General features: G+C 47.4%; 1 protein-coding gene across 1 annotated transcript in view; it reads left to right on the top strand.

Annotated features, from left to right (window-relative positions):
- LOC135214675 (collagen alpha-2(I) chain-like) overlaps nucleotides 1-18,631 on the top strand; it is a 178,060-nt gene extending 159,429 nt beyond the window's left edge. Inside the window, exons 2-10 of the mRNA XM_064249011.1 lie at nucleotides 5,078-5,226; nucleotides 5,348-5,573; nucleotides 5,970-6,122; nucleotides 6,215-6,431; nucleotides 6,591-10,197; nucleotides 10,317-10,506; nucleotides 16,223-16,873; nucleotides 17,018-17,851; nucleotides 18,557-18,631. Coding sequence (XP_064105081.1) covers nucleotides 5,078-5,226; nucleotides 5,348-5,573; nucleotides 5,970-6,122; nucleotides 6,215-6,431; nucleotides 6,591-10,197; nucleotides 10,317-10,506; nucleotides 16,223-16,873; nucleotides 17,018-17,851; nucleotides 18,557-18,631 — 6,102 coding nt within the window. The remainder of the gene's footprint in view (nucleotides 1-5,077; nucleotides 5,227-5,347; nucleotides 5,574-5,969; nucleotides 6,123-6,214; nucleotides 6,432-6,590; nucleotides 10,198-10,316; nucleotides 10,507-16,222; nucleotides 16,874-17,017; nucleotides 17,852-18,556) is intronic.
- Nucleotides 18,632-19,225: the final 594 nt, after the last annotated feature.

Genomic DNA, 19,225 nt, shown 5'->3' on the forward strand with positions numbered 1-19,225 from the left:
GCTTTGTTTACGAGATGAAAATTAATGTAGCGATGGCTGGAAGACTGGCACTGTAAAGTAGCATATAGTTCTTATCATTATTAGAGTTATTGCTGTAACATGTCTATGTACATAACATTTGTGTAACAGAGTAACACGCACCCATTAAATAGAGTATAATACATATGTATATATACGTATGTATTACTGATCATAATAATTGTGCTATATCCTACTCGGTTTGGTTTTATCGAAGAAGGAACTACCTTCTTTTGGTTTCAACTGACTTTCATACTAATGAAATCATGGATACATTTTTGTATTATCAGTTTTATGAATGAATATTGTTATTATAGTCGATCTTTTTCGGCTGGTGTAAAATTCGTCAGTATAATTACACCTGGCTGAGGAAGGACACAGAGGTTGTTTTTTAAACAATCTCTCCACACACTAAGTTATTTCGAACATTTCCTATCTCTCAAAAGATTGTGAACAAATATAAGAGCAAACTAGACCAAAAGAAAAATAATCACCTAGCATTAATGTAAAGAAAACAAGAGAAGTGAAAAATAGTGCTATTGTCAATTTTTTCCTATCGTTAATGTTTTATGAGTAAGTGTTTTAGGCGAATTGTTAGGGTTTTTAGTGAGTAAGCGTTTAGTGAATGCTTATGAGTAAGTGTTTGATGAATGTTTAGGGTTTAGTGATTGTTTAATGTGTCAGTATCAGTGAATGTTTACTGAGTCTTTAGGGTTTAGATGAATATTATGTGAATGTTATTGAATGTTTATTGTGAACTATTCGTGAATGTTTTGTCTTTAGTAGTGAATGTGTTGTGTTTAGGGTAAGTGATGTTAAGTGATGTTAGTGAATGACTTGTGAATGGTAGTAGTGAATTTACTGTGTAAGTATTCAGAGAGTGTTTAGGGTTTTAGTGAATATTTTGCGAATGTTAAGAGCGTTTAGTGAATGTCTTGTGAATGTTAGTGTTTAGCAAATGTTTAGTGTGTAAGTGTTTACTAAGTTTTTAATGATGGATGTTCATTCACTGTTTAGTATTTCAATAAGTATTTAAGGTTTGGTAGCATTTAGTATTTAATGATTGCTCAGGGCTTAGTGAGTGTTTAGTGTTTAATTAATGTTTGGATTAAGTGAGTGTTCAGTGAATGTTTACCGAGTGTTTGGGCTATATTGAGTATTTAGTAAATTGGTGTCATTCAATCCATTTCGCCCAGTCTCTCTCTATGCCTGGACCGTGGCCTAAAGATACCTACACACCCACAAATATTTTCATTTTCACTAACATCCGTAAGACACACAGACACATGTATAACACCACACACATGTATAACACACACACGACACACACACCACACTCACGACACACACACACTATATATATATAGATATATATATATATATATATATATATTATATATATATATATATACTATATATATAGATATATATATATATATATATATATATATATATATATATATATATATATATATATATCTATATATCTATATATATATATATATATATATATATATATATATATATATATATATAGATATATATTAGGAAGCCCACTAAAATTTCAGTGGCTTCCTACAAACATAATATTCAAGTACACGGATAGTGTGACATACGAAATGAAGAAACGTACAAATAATAGTTCGGAGAGTCTGGACTCAAGACTAAAAAGAGGAAAGACAGCCGGCGTCCAGGGAATAGTGACTCAGATTAGGAATGGGTAAGATCAACCTTTAAAATAACCCATAATGGAATTTGGGTGCGCGACTTTTTGGACGTTTTAGTGTACAAGTGAAGAGGTGCTTTCACGCTTGTCGACTTACTACAAAATCTCCCAGGCAGAACTTCATATGCAGCTAATAATCCTTTTTTATATATAATCCTAGGCGATTGCGCACGAAGACACACTCTCATGCTTAAATATACACACACAACGACCACACACACAACACACATATATATATATATAATATATATATATATACATGTGTGTGTGCGCGCGCGTGTCACGGAGTGTAAGAGAGAAGTTTAGGTACAGAAGAACTTTTAACGTGATTGATAATAATTTGTAACTCAACATTCATTTCTATGAGATGCAAAAGGCAAAATTAAAAGAGCGACTTACAGTTGGATAAATGTAACCTTATAAAAAATATGTACTGTATAGTATTGTACTTGTATTATACGTTTTACTGCAATTAATTCCTGGGAGATGTTGTAGTGAGTCAGCAAGTGTGAAAGCACCTCTTCGGAAGTCGGCATCCAAATTCCAGATGGGATTATAAGGTTCTTTGAACAACAAGGAGTTCCCCATTCCTAATCAGCGTCACTATTCCCAAGACTCCTGCTGTCATTTTCTTCGTACCCCCCCCCCCCCCGTCTTCAAGCCCTTCAGACTCTTCGCGGCTATCGATAGTTTCAGTTCACAACCCATGAACTATTCATTTGCATGCTTCTTCATTTCCGTATGTTCAAAACAAATTATCAACCATTCTGTAACATAATATATATATATATATATATATATATATATATATATATATATATCTATATATATATTGTGTGTGCGATCTAGTACTGTTGTTGTTGGAGATTAAGCAGGCCTTATGCCTGCAGGGGCTCTTGCTCATAGAGCAGCCAGTAGTTCTAGTGCGTATGTGGTTGGGTGAGTGAATGTGCGGGAGTATGAATATACTTAGAACGTGCGTATCTTCAGGCATAGGGGACAGGTCGAAATGGATAGCATACGTTTGTGCAACGTTGTATGTTGTATAACGCAAGGTCAATCCCCACCCAAAATGCTTCAGAAAAATCAATCAATTTATTGGACCAATATGAACACGTAAGGCCGAATGTAAACCTCATGTAATAATAGTTACACCATGTATAAAAATTATATAATAAAATGAACATAATTAATCAACCCCTAAGTAACTAAGCTTTACAAATATAAATAATAACCTCAAAACGTCAATCCCACAACCCACATTCCCTTCTTAGAGGTGTTGTAAATGGGATACAGGATATTATTGCATTTTCGTTCTTGCTTGACAAAGAATGGTGACACAGAAGAAACGGAGCAGTAGCTACTGGAACAAGGGAAACCATGACCCTATTGTCTTTTATAGCCATCCTATCTATCTGCCAAACACACACACACACACACACACACACACATCACACACACACATATATATATACATATAATATACATACATACGTACATACATACATCGTACATGTGCTCACATATAGGCAGCGGCGGAAATTGGAAAAATCTGATCGAGTAAGTTCAAATAATATTATCATCACAGTCCTGTTCTTATGTTGCTGTTATATGAAGAGGCTAGGGCCTATGTTATTTGCGAATAATGAAGTTGAGACGATGGTAATAATTATCTTTGGCGAGTTACTCACCAAAGAAAAAACAACTATGGGTACGCCGGAGTTCCCGAAATAATACTAAAAGGAGTCACTCACCAAAGAAAACTGTAGGTAATGGGTTACTCACTAAAGAAAAACCGTAGGTAGTGAATTACTTTAAGAAGTAAAACTGTAGGTAGAGAGTTAATCATGGGAGGAAAACTATAGGTAGTGAGTTACTCTGAAGGAAAACTATAGGTATAAGACACATGCCAAAGAAAAAGTGTACTGTATGGAGTGAGCTATTTACCAAAGAAAAAACTGTGGGCTCACTAATGGAGTGAGTCATTGAAGAAATTGTAAGTACTGTATTACTCAAAGAGTAAAGTGGGGAATTTTGGGATAAGTCAGTATAAAAACGAAACGATGATTTCAATCTGAAAGCGTCAATTCCACAGAGCATGAATTGATGTGAGGTTAATTATATTATACTAACTGGTCCTTGGATGTGGAGAAGGCGGGAGATTAACCACTGTATTTGATGGTTAATATGTAACTCCCGAATAAGAAATTAACATGGTCTTGAAACATATTCGTTTCATTACTCAAGAGAGAGAGAGAGAGAGAGAGAGAGAGAGAGAGAGAGAGGAGAGAGAGAGAGAGATTAAAGTTGATTAGTATATCACCATGGAACTATAACATGGAATGGACATAAGCGAAATCGCCGTCGGCGCGCTGCATTCCGCCATTGCAAAGGGTGGAGAGAGAGAGAGAGCTAGCTTTATATCACAATGCCCACCTCGCTATATTGGAGTGTACTCTGTTAATTTTCCATAACAATATCTTGTCCTCTATGACATTTATGTTGAAGTAAAATTAGTAGTACACATTATTCAATCTAGTCATTTCTGTTTACATCATAATACATTTAAAATAGATCTGAAATTATTAGTATTATTAATAATAAGACTGGCATTGACAAGTGATCTGTAAATTAATTATTTTATAACCAACAAGTGTTTTTATTTTTGTAATAATGACTGATATTAGTAAGTAAGAGATCAGACAAAAAAGATACGCACTGCAAAAAATCTCTGAGAGAGATTCCAGCAATTTATAAACACCAAGAGACAAGGCATAGTTAAAATATTTTCAGAATATTTCCTGCTATGTTCTGATAAATCGAAATATCTCTCGTGGAATATAGAAAACCAACGAAAAATCGAGAGAGAGAGAGGAGAGTATATGAACTGGGTAACACACTTCAGAGATGGCTTCCAGGTGTTGTTGGGACGTTGTTGTCCAGATGTTGTTCGAAATACGGAGAGAAGTCTTAACCCAGGAATAATCATCGTATTTACTTTGAATGCCTATTCACTGGTGAGGTTCCTACTGACGACTGATGATGGAGGTGAACAGTCCAAGGAAAAGGAACTGAACGAGAGAATTGCAGCCTTGCGAGACACCATCCAGCGCCAGAGAGAGCAGCAGGTGAACTTGGACAGGATAATTCTTCAGCTGCAACAGAGGACCGACCTCTCGAAGTTGAGACGTTTTTTCTGAAGGAGAATGGTCAAGAGAAGAGAGAAAAACAGCAGCTCGAAGACAAGATCCTCAAGACAGAATAAAATCAGCAGCTGATCGACAAGACAAAGGAATTTATGGCAGAGAAACGATGCCCTATGTGACTGTGTAGTTGGCAGAGGTAAAGTGCCAGGTTGAGAGGCAAGAGAAACTCCTACGACAGAAGGAGAAAGACCTGCAACTAAAGACCGCTGAAGCGGCGCGGATGGCGAGGCTCATCCAGGAAGAAAACGACGCGAATCCGGCAGGAAAGACGTCGATGTGAGGTTCCAGCGCCTGCAGAATGAAGTGGAAGACATGACGAAGGAAAAGGGTGGACTCCAGTGTGAAGATCAGGCTGCGTAACTCAGAGGAACGAGCTGACATGCCTTTTTTGAGGAAGGAAATCGTCGACTGGTGGTGTACAGGCCGAACTGAAGGACTACCTGGAAGATGAGGTTCGACAGATGCGAGAAGCGAAGGAGAAATTGCTTTGCAAGCTCAAGAACCTGCAGGGGAATTACAGATGCCTGGAGAAGTGCAGGAGCAGCAATCCATCTTCAAGGAATGGCACGATCCAGTCTAAGCTGGACTCACGAAGACGGATCAGATTTGAAAAATTAGAGAATGTATATTGTATGGAAAATTTTGTTAATTTAAATAAATAAAGTTTACTTACAAAAATGGCAATTTTTATTTACACAATAATTCTTTACAGTAATATTTGTTATATACATAATAATACGAGTTTAAATCGAGTTTAAAGGACTTCTTTCATAAATCCATCTTTTACAATTGATTTTAGTTTGTGACCATAAATGGATCTTAGGAGTCATGTGCAATAGTTTATTTTAGCTTTCAGAAAACTACAGGTTACTATTTCATGAAAGTTTTTAACTGTAGTGTGTGGATAGTTTGATGTTTATTTGTAATAAGTTTGCTTGTTAATTGTTGAAGGAGAAGAAAGGTGGAGGGAAATAAATATGTCAAAATGCTTTCTTAAGAGTTTTATTGATTCCTGAAAGAGAAAGGAAAATGGAGGGATTATAGAAACGTTGAGGAAAATGAGAGGATTGGTGGAGTGCCAGGAGAAGGAGCATAGGACTCAGGGAAGATTGGTGGAGTGCCAGGAGAAGGAGCAAAGGATTCAGAGAAGAATAGTGGAGTGCCAAAAGAAGGTGCAGAGGATTAAGAGAAGCCCCAGGAGAATTGAAAGGATTCAGTGGCATATTCTAGTTCTAAGACTAACGACAAGGTTTCTGTTTGCAAGGACGGCGGGCAAGGCCCGCCGAGCCAGCCCGGTACGGGCGGGCGGGCAGACCAGGATGTCTGCCGAGCCGGCCCGGCGCGGGCAGGCGGGCGGGCCAGAAGGTCTGCCCAGCAGGCCCGGCGCAGGCAGGTGAGCGGGCCACAAGGTCGGCCCAGCAGGCCTGGTACGGGCAGGTGGGTGGGCCACAATGTCTGCCCAGCAGGCCCGGTGCAGGCAGGTGGGCAAGCCAAAAGGTCTGCCGCAGGCCTGGTGCAGGCAGGCGGGCGGGCCAAAAGGTCTGCCCAGCAGGCCTGGTGCAGGCAGGCGGGCGGGCCAAAAGGTCTGCCCAGCAGGCCTGGTGCAGGCAGGCGGGCAGGCCAAAAGGTCTGCCCAGCAGGCCTGGTGCAGGCAGGCGGGCGGGCCAAAAGGTCTGCCAAGCAGGCCTGGTGCAGGCAGGCGGGCGCGGCCAAAAGCTTTGCCCAGCCGGCCTGGTGCAAGCAGGCGGGCGGGCCTAAAAGGTATGCCAGGGCAGGCCTGGTGCAGGCAGGCGGGCGGGCCAAAAGGTCTGGCCCAGCAGGCCTGGTGCAGGCAGGCGGGCGGGCCAAAAGGTTCTGCCCAGCAGGCCTGGTGCAGGCAGGCGGGCGGGCCAAAAGGTCTGCCCAGCCAGGCCTGGTGCAGGAAGGCGGGTGGGCCAAAAGGTCTGCCCAGCAGGCCTGGTGCAGGCAGGCGGGCGGGCCACCTTTCTGCCCAGCGGGCCTGGTGCAGGCAGGCGGGCGGCCCAAAAGGTCTGCCCAGGCAGGCCTGGTGCAGACAGGCGGGCGGGCCAAAATTTCTGCCCAGCGGCCTGGTGCAGGAAGGCGGGTGGGCCAAAAGGTCTGCCCAGCAGGCCTGGTGCAGGCAGGCGGGCGGGGCCAAAATTTCTGCCCAGCGGCCTGGTGCCAGGAAGGCGGGTGGGCCAAAAGGTCTGCCCAGCAGGCCTGGTGCAGACAGGAGGGCGGGGGCGGGCCAAAATTTCTGCCCAGCGGGCGCTGGTGCAGGAAGGCGGGTGGGCCAAAAGGTCTGCCCAGCAGCCTGGTGCAGGCAGGCGGGCGGGCCAAAATTTCTGCCCAGCGGGCCTGGTGCAGGAAGGCGGGCGGGCCAAAAGGTCTGCCCAGCAGGCCTGGTGCAGGCAGGCGGGCGGGCCGTCTGCCAAAAGGTCAGGCCTGGTGCAGCAGGCGGGCGGGTGGGCCAAAAAAGGTCTGCCAGCAGGCGGGCGGGCCAAAAGGTCAGCCCCGCATGCCTGGTGCAGGCAGGCGGGCGGCCAAAAGGTCAGCCCAGCAGGCCTGGCAAGGGGGTCTGCCCAGCAGGCCTGTGCATGGCAGGCGGGCGGGCCAGGTCTGCCCAGCAGGCGGGCGGCAGGTCAGCCCAGCAGGGCCTGGTGCAGGCGGCGGGCGGGCCCAAAAGGTCATGCCCAGGCAGGCCTGTGCAGGCAGGCTGGGCGGGCCAAAAGGTCTTGCCCAGCAGGCCTGGTGCAGGCAGGCGGGCGGGCCCAAATGTCTGCCAGGCAGGGCCTGGGCAGGCAGGCCCGGGCTGCCAAAAGGGTCTGCCCGCAGGCCGGGGTGCAGGCAAAAGGCCGGGCGGGCCCAAAAGGTCAGGCCCAGGCCGGTCCTGTTGGCAGGCAGGCGGGCGGGCCAAAAGGTCTGCCCCAGCAGGCCTGGTGCAGGGTGCAGGCGGCGGGCCAAAAGGTCTGCCCAGCAGGCCTGGTGCAGGCAGGCGGGCGGGCCAAAAGGTCTCCCAGGCAAAAGGGCCTGTCGGCATGCCCAGGTTGGCGGGCCAGGTCCTGGCCCAGCAGGCCTGGTGCGCAGGCGGGCGGGCCAAAGGTCTGCCCAGCAGGCTGGTGGCAGGCAGGCGGCGGGCCAAAACCGGTCCTGCCAAAACAGGCCTTTGGTGGAGGCAAAGGCGGGCCCCGGGCCCAAAAAGGTCTGCCCAGGGGGCAGGCTGGTGCTAGGCAGGCGGGCGGGGCCAAAAGGTCTGCAGGCAGGCGGGCGGTCCAAAATTTCCTGCAGGCAGGCGGGGGGCCAAAATGGTGGTCAGGAAGGCGGGCGGCCGGCCAAAAAGGGCATGCCCAGCAGGGCCTGGTGCAGGCAAAAGGCCCTAGGGCGGGCAAAAGGTCTGCCCCAGGCAGGCCTGGCCTGCAGGTGGCAGGCAGGCGGCGGGCCAAAAGGTCTGCCCAGCCAGGCTGTGCAGGAAGGCGGGCGGGCCAAAAGGTCTTCCCAGCAGGCCTGGTGCAGACAGGCGGGCGGGCCAAAATGGTCTGCCCAGCAGGCCATGGTGCAGGCAGGCGGGCGGGCCAAAAAGGTCTGGGGCCGCCCCCCAGCAGGCCTGGTGCAGGTCATGGCGGGGGGGCGGGCCCAAAATTTCTGCCCAGGCGGGCCTGTGTGCAGGAAGGCCGGGCGGGCCCAAAAGGTTTCTGTTGCCCAGCAGGGCCTGGTGCAGCAAGGCGGGACGGCCAAAACAAAAAAAAAAAGGTCTGCCCACGCAGGCCGGGTGGCAGGCAGGCGGGCGGCCCAAAAGGTCTGCCAAGGCAAGGCCTGGTGCAGGCAGGGCCCGGGCGGGGCAAAAGGTCTGCCCAAGCCAGGCCTGGTGCAGGCATGGCCGGGCAGGGCCAAAAAGGTCTGGCCCAAGCAGGCCTGGTGCAGGACAGGCGGGCGGGCCAAAGAAGGTCTGCCCAGCATGGCCTGGTGCAGGCAGGCGGGGGGCCGGCCGAAAAGGTCTGCCCAGCAGGGCCTGGTGCAGGCAGGCGGGCGGGCCAAAATTTCTGGCCCATCGGGCCTGGTGGGCCAAAAGGGAGGCGGTCGGCCAAAAGTGTCTGCCCAGGAGGCCTGGTGCAGGCAAGGCTGGGACGGGCCCAAAAGGGTTTCTTGCCCTAAAGCAGGCCTGGTGCAGGCAGGCGGGCGGGCCAAAAGGTTTCTGCCAAGCGGCGGGCGGGCCAAAAGGTCAGGGTCCAGCAGGCCTGGGTGGCAGGCAAGGCGGGCGGGCCAAAAGGTCGCCCAGGGCATGCCTGGTGCAGGCAGGCGGGAGGGCCAAAAGGGTCTGCCCCAAAGCGGCCTGGTGCAGGGTTCAGCGGGCTGGGGCAAAAGGCTGGGGCCAAAATTGCAGGCAGGCGGCGGGGGGCCAAAAAGGGTCTGCCCAGCAGGCCTGGTGCGGAAGGCGGGAGGGCCAAAAAGGTGCCCAAAGCAGGCCTGGTGCAGGCAGGCGGGGCGGGCCAAAAAGGTCTGCCCAAGCGGGGGCCTGGTCAGGCCCAGGGGGCGGGCGTTGGTTGGCAGGCGGGCGTGCCAAAAGGAAGGCGGGCGTTGCCCAGGTCTGCCCAAAAGCGGCCTGGTGCAGGCAGGCGGGCGGGCCAAAATTTTCTGCCCAGCGGGCCTGGTCAGGAGGCGGGCGGGCCAAAATCTGCCCAGCGGGCCTGGTGCAGGCCAAGGCGGGCGGGCCAAAAGGTCTGCCCAGCAGCCTGGTGCAGGCAGGCGGGCGGGCCAAAATTTCTGCCAGCGGCCTGGTGCAGGAAGGCGGGCCGGGCCAAAAGGTCTGCCCAGCAGGCCTGGTGCAGGCAGGCGGGCAAAAAAGGTCTGCCCAGCAGGCCTGGTGCGGCAGGCGGGCGGGCCAAAAAATTTCTGCCCAGCGGCCTGGTGCAGGAGGCGGGCGGGCCAAAAGGTCTGCCCGCAGGCCTGTGCAGGAGGCAAAATTTTCGTGGCGGGCAAAAGGTCTGCCCAGCAGGCCTGGTGCAGACAGGCGGGCGGGCCAAAAGGTCTGCCCCAGCAGGCCTGGTGCAGGCAGGCGGACGGCCAAAAGGTCTGCCCAGCAGGCCTGGTGCAGACAGGCGGGCGGGCCAAAAGGGTCTGCCCAGAGGCCTGGTGCAGGCAGCGGAACGGGCAAAAGGTCTCCAAGAGCCTGGTGCGCAGGCGGGCGGGCCAAAAGGTCTGCCAAGCAGGCGGGCGGGCCAAAAGGTCTGCCCAGCAGGCCTGGTGCAGGCAGGCGGGCGGGCCAAAGGTCTGCCCAGCAGGCCTGGTGCAGGCAGGCGGGCGGGCCCAAAGGTCTGCCCAGCAGCCTGGTGCAGGCAGGCGGGCGGGCCAAAAGGTCTGCCCAGCAGGCCTGGTCAGGCCAGGCGGGCGGGCCAAAAGGTCTGCCCAGCAGGCCTGGTGCAGGCAGGCGGGCGGGCCCAAAATTTTCTGCCCAGCGGGCCTGGTGCAGGAAGGCGGGCGGGCCAAAAAGGTCTGCCCAGCAGGCCTGGTGCAGGCAAGCGGGCGGGCCAAAAGGTCTGCCAAGCAGGCCTGGTGCAGGCAGGCGGGCGGGCCAAAAGGTCTGCCAAGCAGGCCTGGTGCAGGCAGGCGGGCGGGCCAAAAGGTCTGCCAAGCAGGCCTGGTGCAGGCAGGCGGGCGGGCCAAAAGGTCTGCCAAGCAGGCTGGTGCAGGCAGGCGGGTGGGCCAAAAGGTCTGCCCAGCAGGCCTGGTGCAGGCAGGCGGGCGGGCCAAAAGGTCTGCCCAGCAGGCCTGGTGCAGGCAGGCGGGCGGGCCAAAAGGTCTGCCCAGCAGGCCTGGTGCAGGCAGGCGGGCGGGCCAAAAGGTCTGCCCAGCAGGCCTGGTGCAGGCAGGCGGGCGGAGGCCAAAAGGTCTGCCAAGCAGGCCTGGTGCAGGCAGGCGGGCAGGCCAAAAGGTCTGCCCAGCAGGCCTGGTGCAGGCAGGCGGGCGGGCCAAAAGGTCTGCCCAGCAGGCCTGGTGCAGGCAGGCGGGCGGGCCAAAAGGTCTGCCCAGCAGGCCTGGTGCAGGCAGGCGGGCGGGCCAAAAGGTCTGCCCAGCAGGCCTGGTCAGGCAGGCGGGCAGGCCAAAAGGTCTGCCAAGAGGCCTGGTGCAGGCAGGAGGGCGGGCCAATGGCTGGTAATAATCCTTACTGTTTGGTTTAACATATTCAGAAAACACACTTTATGGGTTCTGTAAGGGACTTTTTAACTAAAAATGGAAAACTGAAAACAAGGCATTCAATGATAAATGTCCACACATCTATAATTTACAGTAAAAGTCCAGTCATTAGTTTAAGTTACATAAAATTGAAAAATAGCCATGAGCGATGATTTATTGTAAAATGAAGATGACAACCCAAAATGTCTATTTTTGTAATGTATTTAGTAAAGTCGATCTCGAAAGGATTTCGTTTTTGTGACCTGAAGAAAATTTACCTCCTTGATTATTTTTTTTATACCTATTACTCCTCTCTCTCTCTATCTCTCTCTCTCTCTCTCTCTCTCTCTCTCTCTCTCTCTCTCTCTCTATCTCTCTCTCTCTCTCTCTCCATCTTGCTTGGTGAGACGTACCCGCGTGAAATCAGATTAATCAACAGTATCACAAGTTTAACATACGACTAGAATTTGAGAAATATCTAGAAGTGTTCGTGAACTATCGGTGATAAGATTAGTGTGAAAATAGTAGGATAAAGCGTCTTCTAAGTTAGTTTATCAAGTGTAATACTATAAATCAGAACAAGATGGCAGTAAGTTCCAACTGCGGGAAGAGGTGGCGTAATTTGGCGTGTTTAGCAGATTCGCAATACGATGAGGTAGCAGGAAGGGAACTGGCATTTCTCATCTATGAAATCAGCAACAGTCCTAACCAAAAAGATACAAAAGCATTCATAGATATATTAGAAGGATATAATCCTTCAAACTGGAACAAATCTAATGAAAACATCTTGAAAATAATTGAAGAAGTTCCAAATAAAATCCAAGTGGTCAAGAGACTCATAAAGAAAATATACATAAACCAACATATTCCGACAAAGAAAATGAATAAGGTGAATCTTGTGAATATCCTAATTGATGCATTAGGAAAAAAGAATGCCAAAAGCATGCAAACTGTGTAAGGTTTGGTATAGCATAGTCAATCCACAAAACCTAATCAGAAAATGTGCTGCATGCAACATTCCGACCCATCCACAGTGTGCTGAGGTAATACAAGATTTGAGAAAAGATACAAGAATTTTTTTGTTCAACATGTCTATCATGGATAGACAATGTTATTAAATCAAGATTGAATGTACAAATAGTTGAGGATGAAGAAGAAGAGGAAGGAAGAAGAAGAAGAAGAAAAAGAAGAAGAGGAAAACGGAAGAGAAGTAAACAAAACTGAAATGACAGAAAAAAATAAGGAAAACAAAGAACAAGATAAAAGTATGGATGCAGAGATACTCATTGATACTACATATGAGGCAATAAAGCAGCATACCTACGAAGAAATAAATTACGATATGACAACAGAAAAGCAAATCCCGAAGAGGCTCTACCCAGATCTATACAATGACGGGGAAAGAGGAAAAAAATAGACAAGAAAGAAAACCAAAATTGCAACCTTTGAAAAGAGGGAATTGCAGATTTTGATTTGGAGTAAAGATGTTACTACAAACATCCTAAGATATGTCAAAACTATGAAATATATGGTAAATGGTGCATACTTAGATGGATATGGGGATGATTGCAGAGATCTGCATCCAAAAATATGTAAAAACCTAAAAGAAGGAAAAGGATGTAAGTTCGACAAAAAATGCAAATATATGCACCCTGTAGCCATGAATCATAATCAAATAAATAACCAACCAAGTAATAAAATCCAAAATAAGAAGAAACAAATAAAGAGAGAAATCAAGAATATCAGGTAAAAGAGAAAAGCAAACCACCCAATGAGATATGCAGAGGTGTCAGCAAAAAATTTCAAAGCATCAGCTCGGAAAGAAATTCTACTCAGAGATAATAACTGTATTTATTATGCAAGAGGATATTGCAGAAACGGAGAAAATTGCAGATTCAGACACAAAATGAATAATTATGATGAAGGAAGATCAATATTATGGAAAAGTTGGATTTTTAATGTCAGAATTTCTGGAAATGAAAAAAAGAACAACATACCAGAACAGGAAAGAGACATGGGAAAATCTTATTACTACCAGTATTAAATGAAGGAGAAAACACGCAAACCATCATAGTGATGAATGCGCAGGGTTTAGTTACGAGTAACTCAAAAAGAAAAATAGAGTACTTAGAAGAACTAACCCAAAATGAAAAGAAAATAGATATAATGAATATAAGATGAAACCTGGTATTCCCAAGAGACTGGGAATGATGATCAAATAAAAGGGTTCCAAACTTATAGATCAGATAGAAAAAATAGGAATCAAGGGGGAACCGCAATATATGGGAAAGACAAAAAACAAGGAAAAAATATATGAGAAATATAGTAACTCAGAATGTGAACTAATAGCGGATAGAATTTGAATCTGAAAAATTGATGAACATAGTAATATATAGACCTCCTAATATTAAAGAGTTTGACTTAATAATTGAAAAATTGGATGATATATGTAGAAATCACAAGGACTGGACTATTCTCCTATCTGGTGACTTCAACTTTCCTTTCGTAGAATGGAAAGAACGAATAGGAGATTGTGGTTGTACTTATACATATAAAAAAGAGAGTAATAGTAGTGCAGAAGATAAGAGGCAATTTGAAAAGCTATTAGATATGCTACTAGAATACACATTCAACAAATAAATCACCTGCCAACAAGAAAGGAAAATACTTTAGCCTAGTATTTGTGAACGAGATGAATTATGTTTAAAGAAATAATAGTTTATAATGCGAGTATTTCAGACCATAATGTCATAGAATTTACAGTTCATTCCAAAGCAAGTGAAAATAGAGATAAGCAAGAAATGAAAAAGTGGGAAGGATATGGAAAATACAACTTCTACAGTAAAAATATAAAATGGTCAGAAATTAATGAAGAATTAAACAAAGATTGGGATAACATTTTCGTAAGTGGATGACATAAGGGTAAATACGGAGATATTATATAAAATATTGGAGAAAATAGTGGAAAAATATATACCGAAGAAGAAAAGTAAAAACATCATTCATGCATACCAAGAGACAGAAGGATCTTGTTCCAGAAAATCAGAAAGTGGAAAAAAGGTCTTGCAAAAGAAAAAAATGCATGGAAAGTTATAGAAACTAAAAAGTAAGATAGAAAATGCAGAACAAAAGATTATACAATCAAAAGAAAATGAAAAACGGGACTTGGAAGAAAAAAACCCTATTAAATATCAAGCAAAACCCCAAACTATTATACTCATATGCGAAGAAGATGAATAAAAGAAGAATAGAAATAGGCCCTCTGAGAATTGAAGGGAGATTAACGAATGAAAAAAAGGAAATTTGCAACATACTGGCAGAACGATATAAGAGAGAATTCACCCTAGAATAGATAATGAAGATAATGATATAAAAGTAAGGGATGAAAATAGTGAATATTTAGCTGACATAGATATTAATGAAGCTGATATTGTGCAGGCAATTAATGAAATTAAAATGGAGCTGCTGCAGGGCCTGATGGAATTCCTGCTATTTTTGTTAAAGAAAGTAGTTCATTCTATCGTAAAGCCACTTGCAATATTATTAAGACAAAGTGTAGATACAGGCAAGATTTATGATGAGCACAAATTAGCATATATTACCCCTACTTTCAAAAGTGGATCAAGACTAGAGGCAAGTAATTATAGGCCTGTGAGTCTAACATCACATATATGAAAGTGTAGTGAAAGGGTAATGAAGAAAAATATTATGAAACATTTAATAAAAAATAATTTGTTTAATAAAGGACAACATGGTTTCGTACCCGGAAAAAGTACACAAACCCAACTGTTAGTTCCACCGTGAGAACATATTCAAAAATATGAAAAGCGGAAATGAAACAGATGTAGTTTATTTAGACTTTGCAAAAGCTTTTGATAAAGTAGACCATAATATATTGAGCGAAGAAAATTAGAAAACACATATCGTGGATAAAGTAGGAAGATGGTTAAAAGAATTTTTACACAACAGAAAACAGATAGTTATTGCAAACGACGAGAAATCGGATGAGCCAAGGTAATATCCGGTGTGCCGCAAGGTACGGTGTTAGCTGCAATACTGTTTGTTATTATGATTGAAGACATAGACAATAATGTTAAGGATTCGGTAGTGAGTAGTTTTTTCGCAGATGACACAAGAATAAGTAGAGAAATTACTTGTGATGAAGATAGGAACGCTCTACAAAGAGACCTTAACAAAGTATATGATTGGGCAGAGGTAATAGGATGGTATTTAACTCTGATAAATTTGAATCAATAAATTATGGAGACAGAGAAAGAAAGCTATATGCATATAAGGGGACCATAATAATGAGACCATCACAAATAAGGAAGCAGTTTAAAGACCTTGGTGTGATGATGAATAGGAACATGTTATGCAATGATCAAATAGCAACTCTGTTGGCAAAATGTAAAGCAAAAATGGGAATGTTGTTACGGCACTTCAAAACAAGAAAAGCTGAACACATGATTATGCGTTTAATAAAAACATATGTTCGTAGTCCACTTGAATATTGCAACTATGATATGGTACCACACTATCAAAAGGATATTGCACAAATAGAGAGTGTACAAAGGTCCTTTACAGCTAGAATAGAAGAAGTTAAGGACCTAGACTACTGGGAAAGACTACAATTCTTAAAATTATATAGTCTAGAAAGGAGAAGAGAACGCTACATGATAATTCAGGCATGGAAACAGATAGAAGGAATAGCAGAAAATATCATGGAACTAAAAATATCAGAAAGAGCAAGCCGAGGTAGATTAATAGTGCCTAAAAACTATACCAGGAAAAAAATAAGGAAAGCACACAGGACATTAATCCACTACGCACCAGCATCGATAATGCAGCGTCTATTCAATGCGTTGCCAGCTTCATCTGAGGAATATATCAGGAGTGAGCGTAGATGTGTTTAAGAATAAGCTCGACAAATATCTAAACTGCATCCCAGACCATCCAAGATTGGAAGATGCAAAATATACCGGAAGATGTACTAAGCACTCTCTGGTAGACATTAGAGGTGCCTCACACTGAGGGACCTGGGGCAACCCGAACAAGATGTAAGGTCTGTAAGGTAAGGTCTCTCTCTCTCTCTCTTGTTTAGGGGTTGGCTGACAAAAATGAGGAGGCGGAGAGGTCTGCCCAGCAGCCTGGTGCAGGCAGGCGGGCGGGCCAAAAGGTTCTGCCCAGCAGGCCTGGTGCGGCAGGCGGGGGGCCGGCCCAAAAGGTCTGCCAAGCAGGCCTGGTGCAGGCAGGCGGGCGGGCCAAAAGGTCTGCCCAGCAGGCCTGTGCAGGCAGGCGGGCGGGCCAAAATTTCTGCCCAGCGGGCCTGGTGCAGGAAGGCGGGCAGGCCAAAAGGTCTGTCCAGCAGGGCCTGGTGCAGACAGGCGGGGGGCAAAAGGTCTGCCCAGCAGGCCTGGTGCAGGCAGGCGGGCGGGCCAAAATTTCTGCCCATGGCCTGGTGCAGGAAGGCGGGCGGGCCAAAAGGTCTGCCCCAGCAGGCCTGGTGCAGACAGGCGGGCGGGCCAAAAGATCTGCCCAGCAGGCATGGTGCAGGCAGGCGGGCGGGCCCAAAACAATTTCTGCCCAGAAAGGGTCGGGGCCTGGTGCAGAAAGGCGGGCGGGCCAAAAGGTCTGCCCAGCAGGCTGGTGCAGGCAGGCCTGGCGGGCCCAAAAGGGTCTGCCATCAGGCAGGCGGGCGGGCGGGCCAAAAGGTCTGCCCAGCAGGCCTGGTGCAGGCAGGCGGGCGGGCCTGGTCTGCCAAGCAGGCCTGGTGCAGGCAGGCGGGCGGGCCAAAAAGGTCTGCCAAGCAGGCCTGGTGCAGGCAGGACGGTGGGCGGGCCAAAAGGTCTGCCCAAGCAGGCCTGGTGACAGGCAGGAAGCAGTGGGCGGGCCACAGGTCTGCCCAGGCAGGCCTGGTGCAGGCAGGCGGGCGTGCCAAAAGGTCTGCCCAGCAGGCCTGGTGCAGGCAGGCGGGCGGGCAAAAGGTCTGGCCAATAGCAGGGCCTGCCCAAAGGCAGGCCTGGTGGCAAGGCAGGCGGGCGGCCAAAGGTCTGCCCAGCAGGCCTGTGGTGCAAGCAGGCCGGGCAGGCCAGGTTCAAAAGGTCTGAAAAGCAGGCCTGGGTGCAGGGCAGGCGGGCAGCCAAAAGGTCTGCCCAAAAGCAGGCCTGGTGCAGGGCAGGTGCCCGGGCCAGAAAGGTATGCCAAGCAGGCCTGGTGCAGGCAGGCGGGCGGGCCAAAAGGTCCTGCCCAGCAGGCCTGGTGCAGGCAGGCGGGCGGGGGGCCAAAAGGTCTGCCCAGCAGGCCTGGTGCAGCAGGCGGGCGGGCCAAAAGGTTTCTGCCCAGCAGCTGTGCGCAGGCGGGCGGGCCAAAAGGTCTGCCCAGCAGGCCTGGTGCAGGCAGGGCGGGCGGGCCAAAATTTCTGCCCGCAGGCCTGGTGCAGGTGGGGGGGGCAAAAGGTGGGCGGGCCCAAAGTCTGCCCAGCAGCCTGGTGCAGGCTGCCGAGGCGGGCCAAAAATGGGGGCCTCTGCCCAGCAGCCTGGTGCAGGCAGGCGGGCGGGGCCAAAATTTCTGCCCATCAGGCCTGGTGGCAACAGGCGGGTCGGGGGGCCAAAAGGTCGCCCAGCAGGCCTGGTGCAGGCAGGGGGTGGGCGGGCCAAAAGGTATGCCAAGCAGGCCTGGTGCAGGCAGGCGGGCGGGCGGGCCAAAGGTCTGCCCAGCAGGCCTGGTGCAGGCAGGCGGGCGGGCCAAAAGGTCTGCCCAGCAGGCCTGGTGCAGGCAGGCGGGCGGGCCAAAAGGTCTGCCCAGCAGGCCTGGTGCAGGCAGGCGGGCGGGCCAAAAGGTCTGCCCAGCAGGCCTGGTGCAGGCAGGCGGGCAGGCCAAAAGGTCTGCCAAGCAGGCCTGGTGCAGGCAGGCGGGCGGGCCAATTAGCTGATGGTAATAATCCTTACTGTTTGGTTTAACATATTCAGAAAACACACTTTATGGGTTCTGTAAGGGACTTTTTAACTAAAAATGGAAAACTGAAAACAAGGCATTCAATGATAAATGTCCACACATCTATAATTTACAGTAAAAGTCTAGTCATTAGTTTAAGTTACATAAAATTGAAAAATAGCCATGAGCGATGATTTATTGTAAAATGAAGATGACAACCCAAAATGTCTATTTTTGTAATGTATTTAGTAAAGTCGATCTCGAAAGGATTTCGTTTTTGTGACCTGAAGAAAATTTACCTCCTTGATTACTTTTTTATACCTTTTACTCCTCTCTCTCTCTCTCTCTCTCTCTCTCTCTCTCTCTCTCTCTCTCTCTCTCTCTCTCTCTCTCTCTCTCTCTCTTGTTTAGGGGTTGGCTGACAAAAATGAGGAGGCGGAGAGGTAGGTCTGTACGTATTTGTATTATGCGTAATGTGGGTCTCCTTGCCAATGTTATTCAGAGTTCAAAATTAGATTGCTTCACATTCATGAAGCCTGTTTATCGTGTTCAGTACTCCCTTAGTACCATAACCTGACAACATAAACAATATCCTTAATTTGGTGATAAGGTTCATCAATAAATGCTTCATACGGTAGACATATTTATTGAATATATATATCTATTGAATAGATATGTATCATTTATGGAAATAAGGAACAGTAAAAATAAATTCTTCTGCTTGACTAAGGATCACTTTGATTCTACGCTTAAACCAAGGATTGAAAGTCTGACCCAATTGTTCTTAGACCATTTCAGAACTGCAGATCATCTGGCTGAAAAATTCTGATATTTACGACCAAAGAAAGTGAAAATTATCGAATTTGTTAATGGGAAGACAAAGGTATTGTTTGCAATATGAACCTTATAGAGCGGCATCTCGGACCATTGAGATACAATGAACCAGATACCGACTGTAACCCCTTACCTTACCTTACAGACCTTACATCTGTTCGGGTTGCCCAGGTCCCTCAGTGTGAGGCACCTCTAATGTCTACCAGAGAGTTGCTAGTACATCTTCCGGTATTTTTTGCATCTTCCAATCTTGGATGGTCTGGGATGCAGTTTAGATATTTGTCGAGCTTATTCTTAAACACACTACGCTCACTCCTGATATATTCCTCAGAAGCTT

This window comes from Macrobrachium nipponense, chromosome 46 (genome assembly GCF_015104395.2).
Source record: "Macrobrachium nipponense isolate FS-2020 chromosome 46, ASM1510439v2, whole genome shotgun sequence".
NCBI lineage: Eukaryota > Metazoa > Arthropoda > Malacostraca > Decapoda > Palaemonidae > Macrobrachium > Macrobrachium nipponense.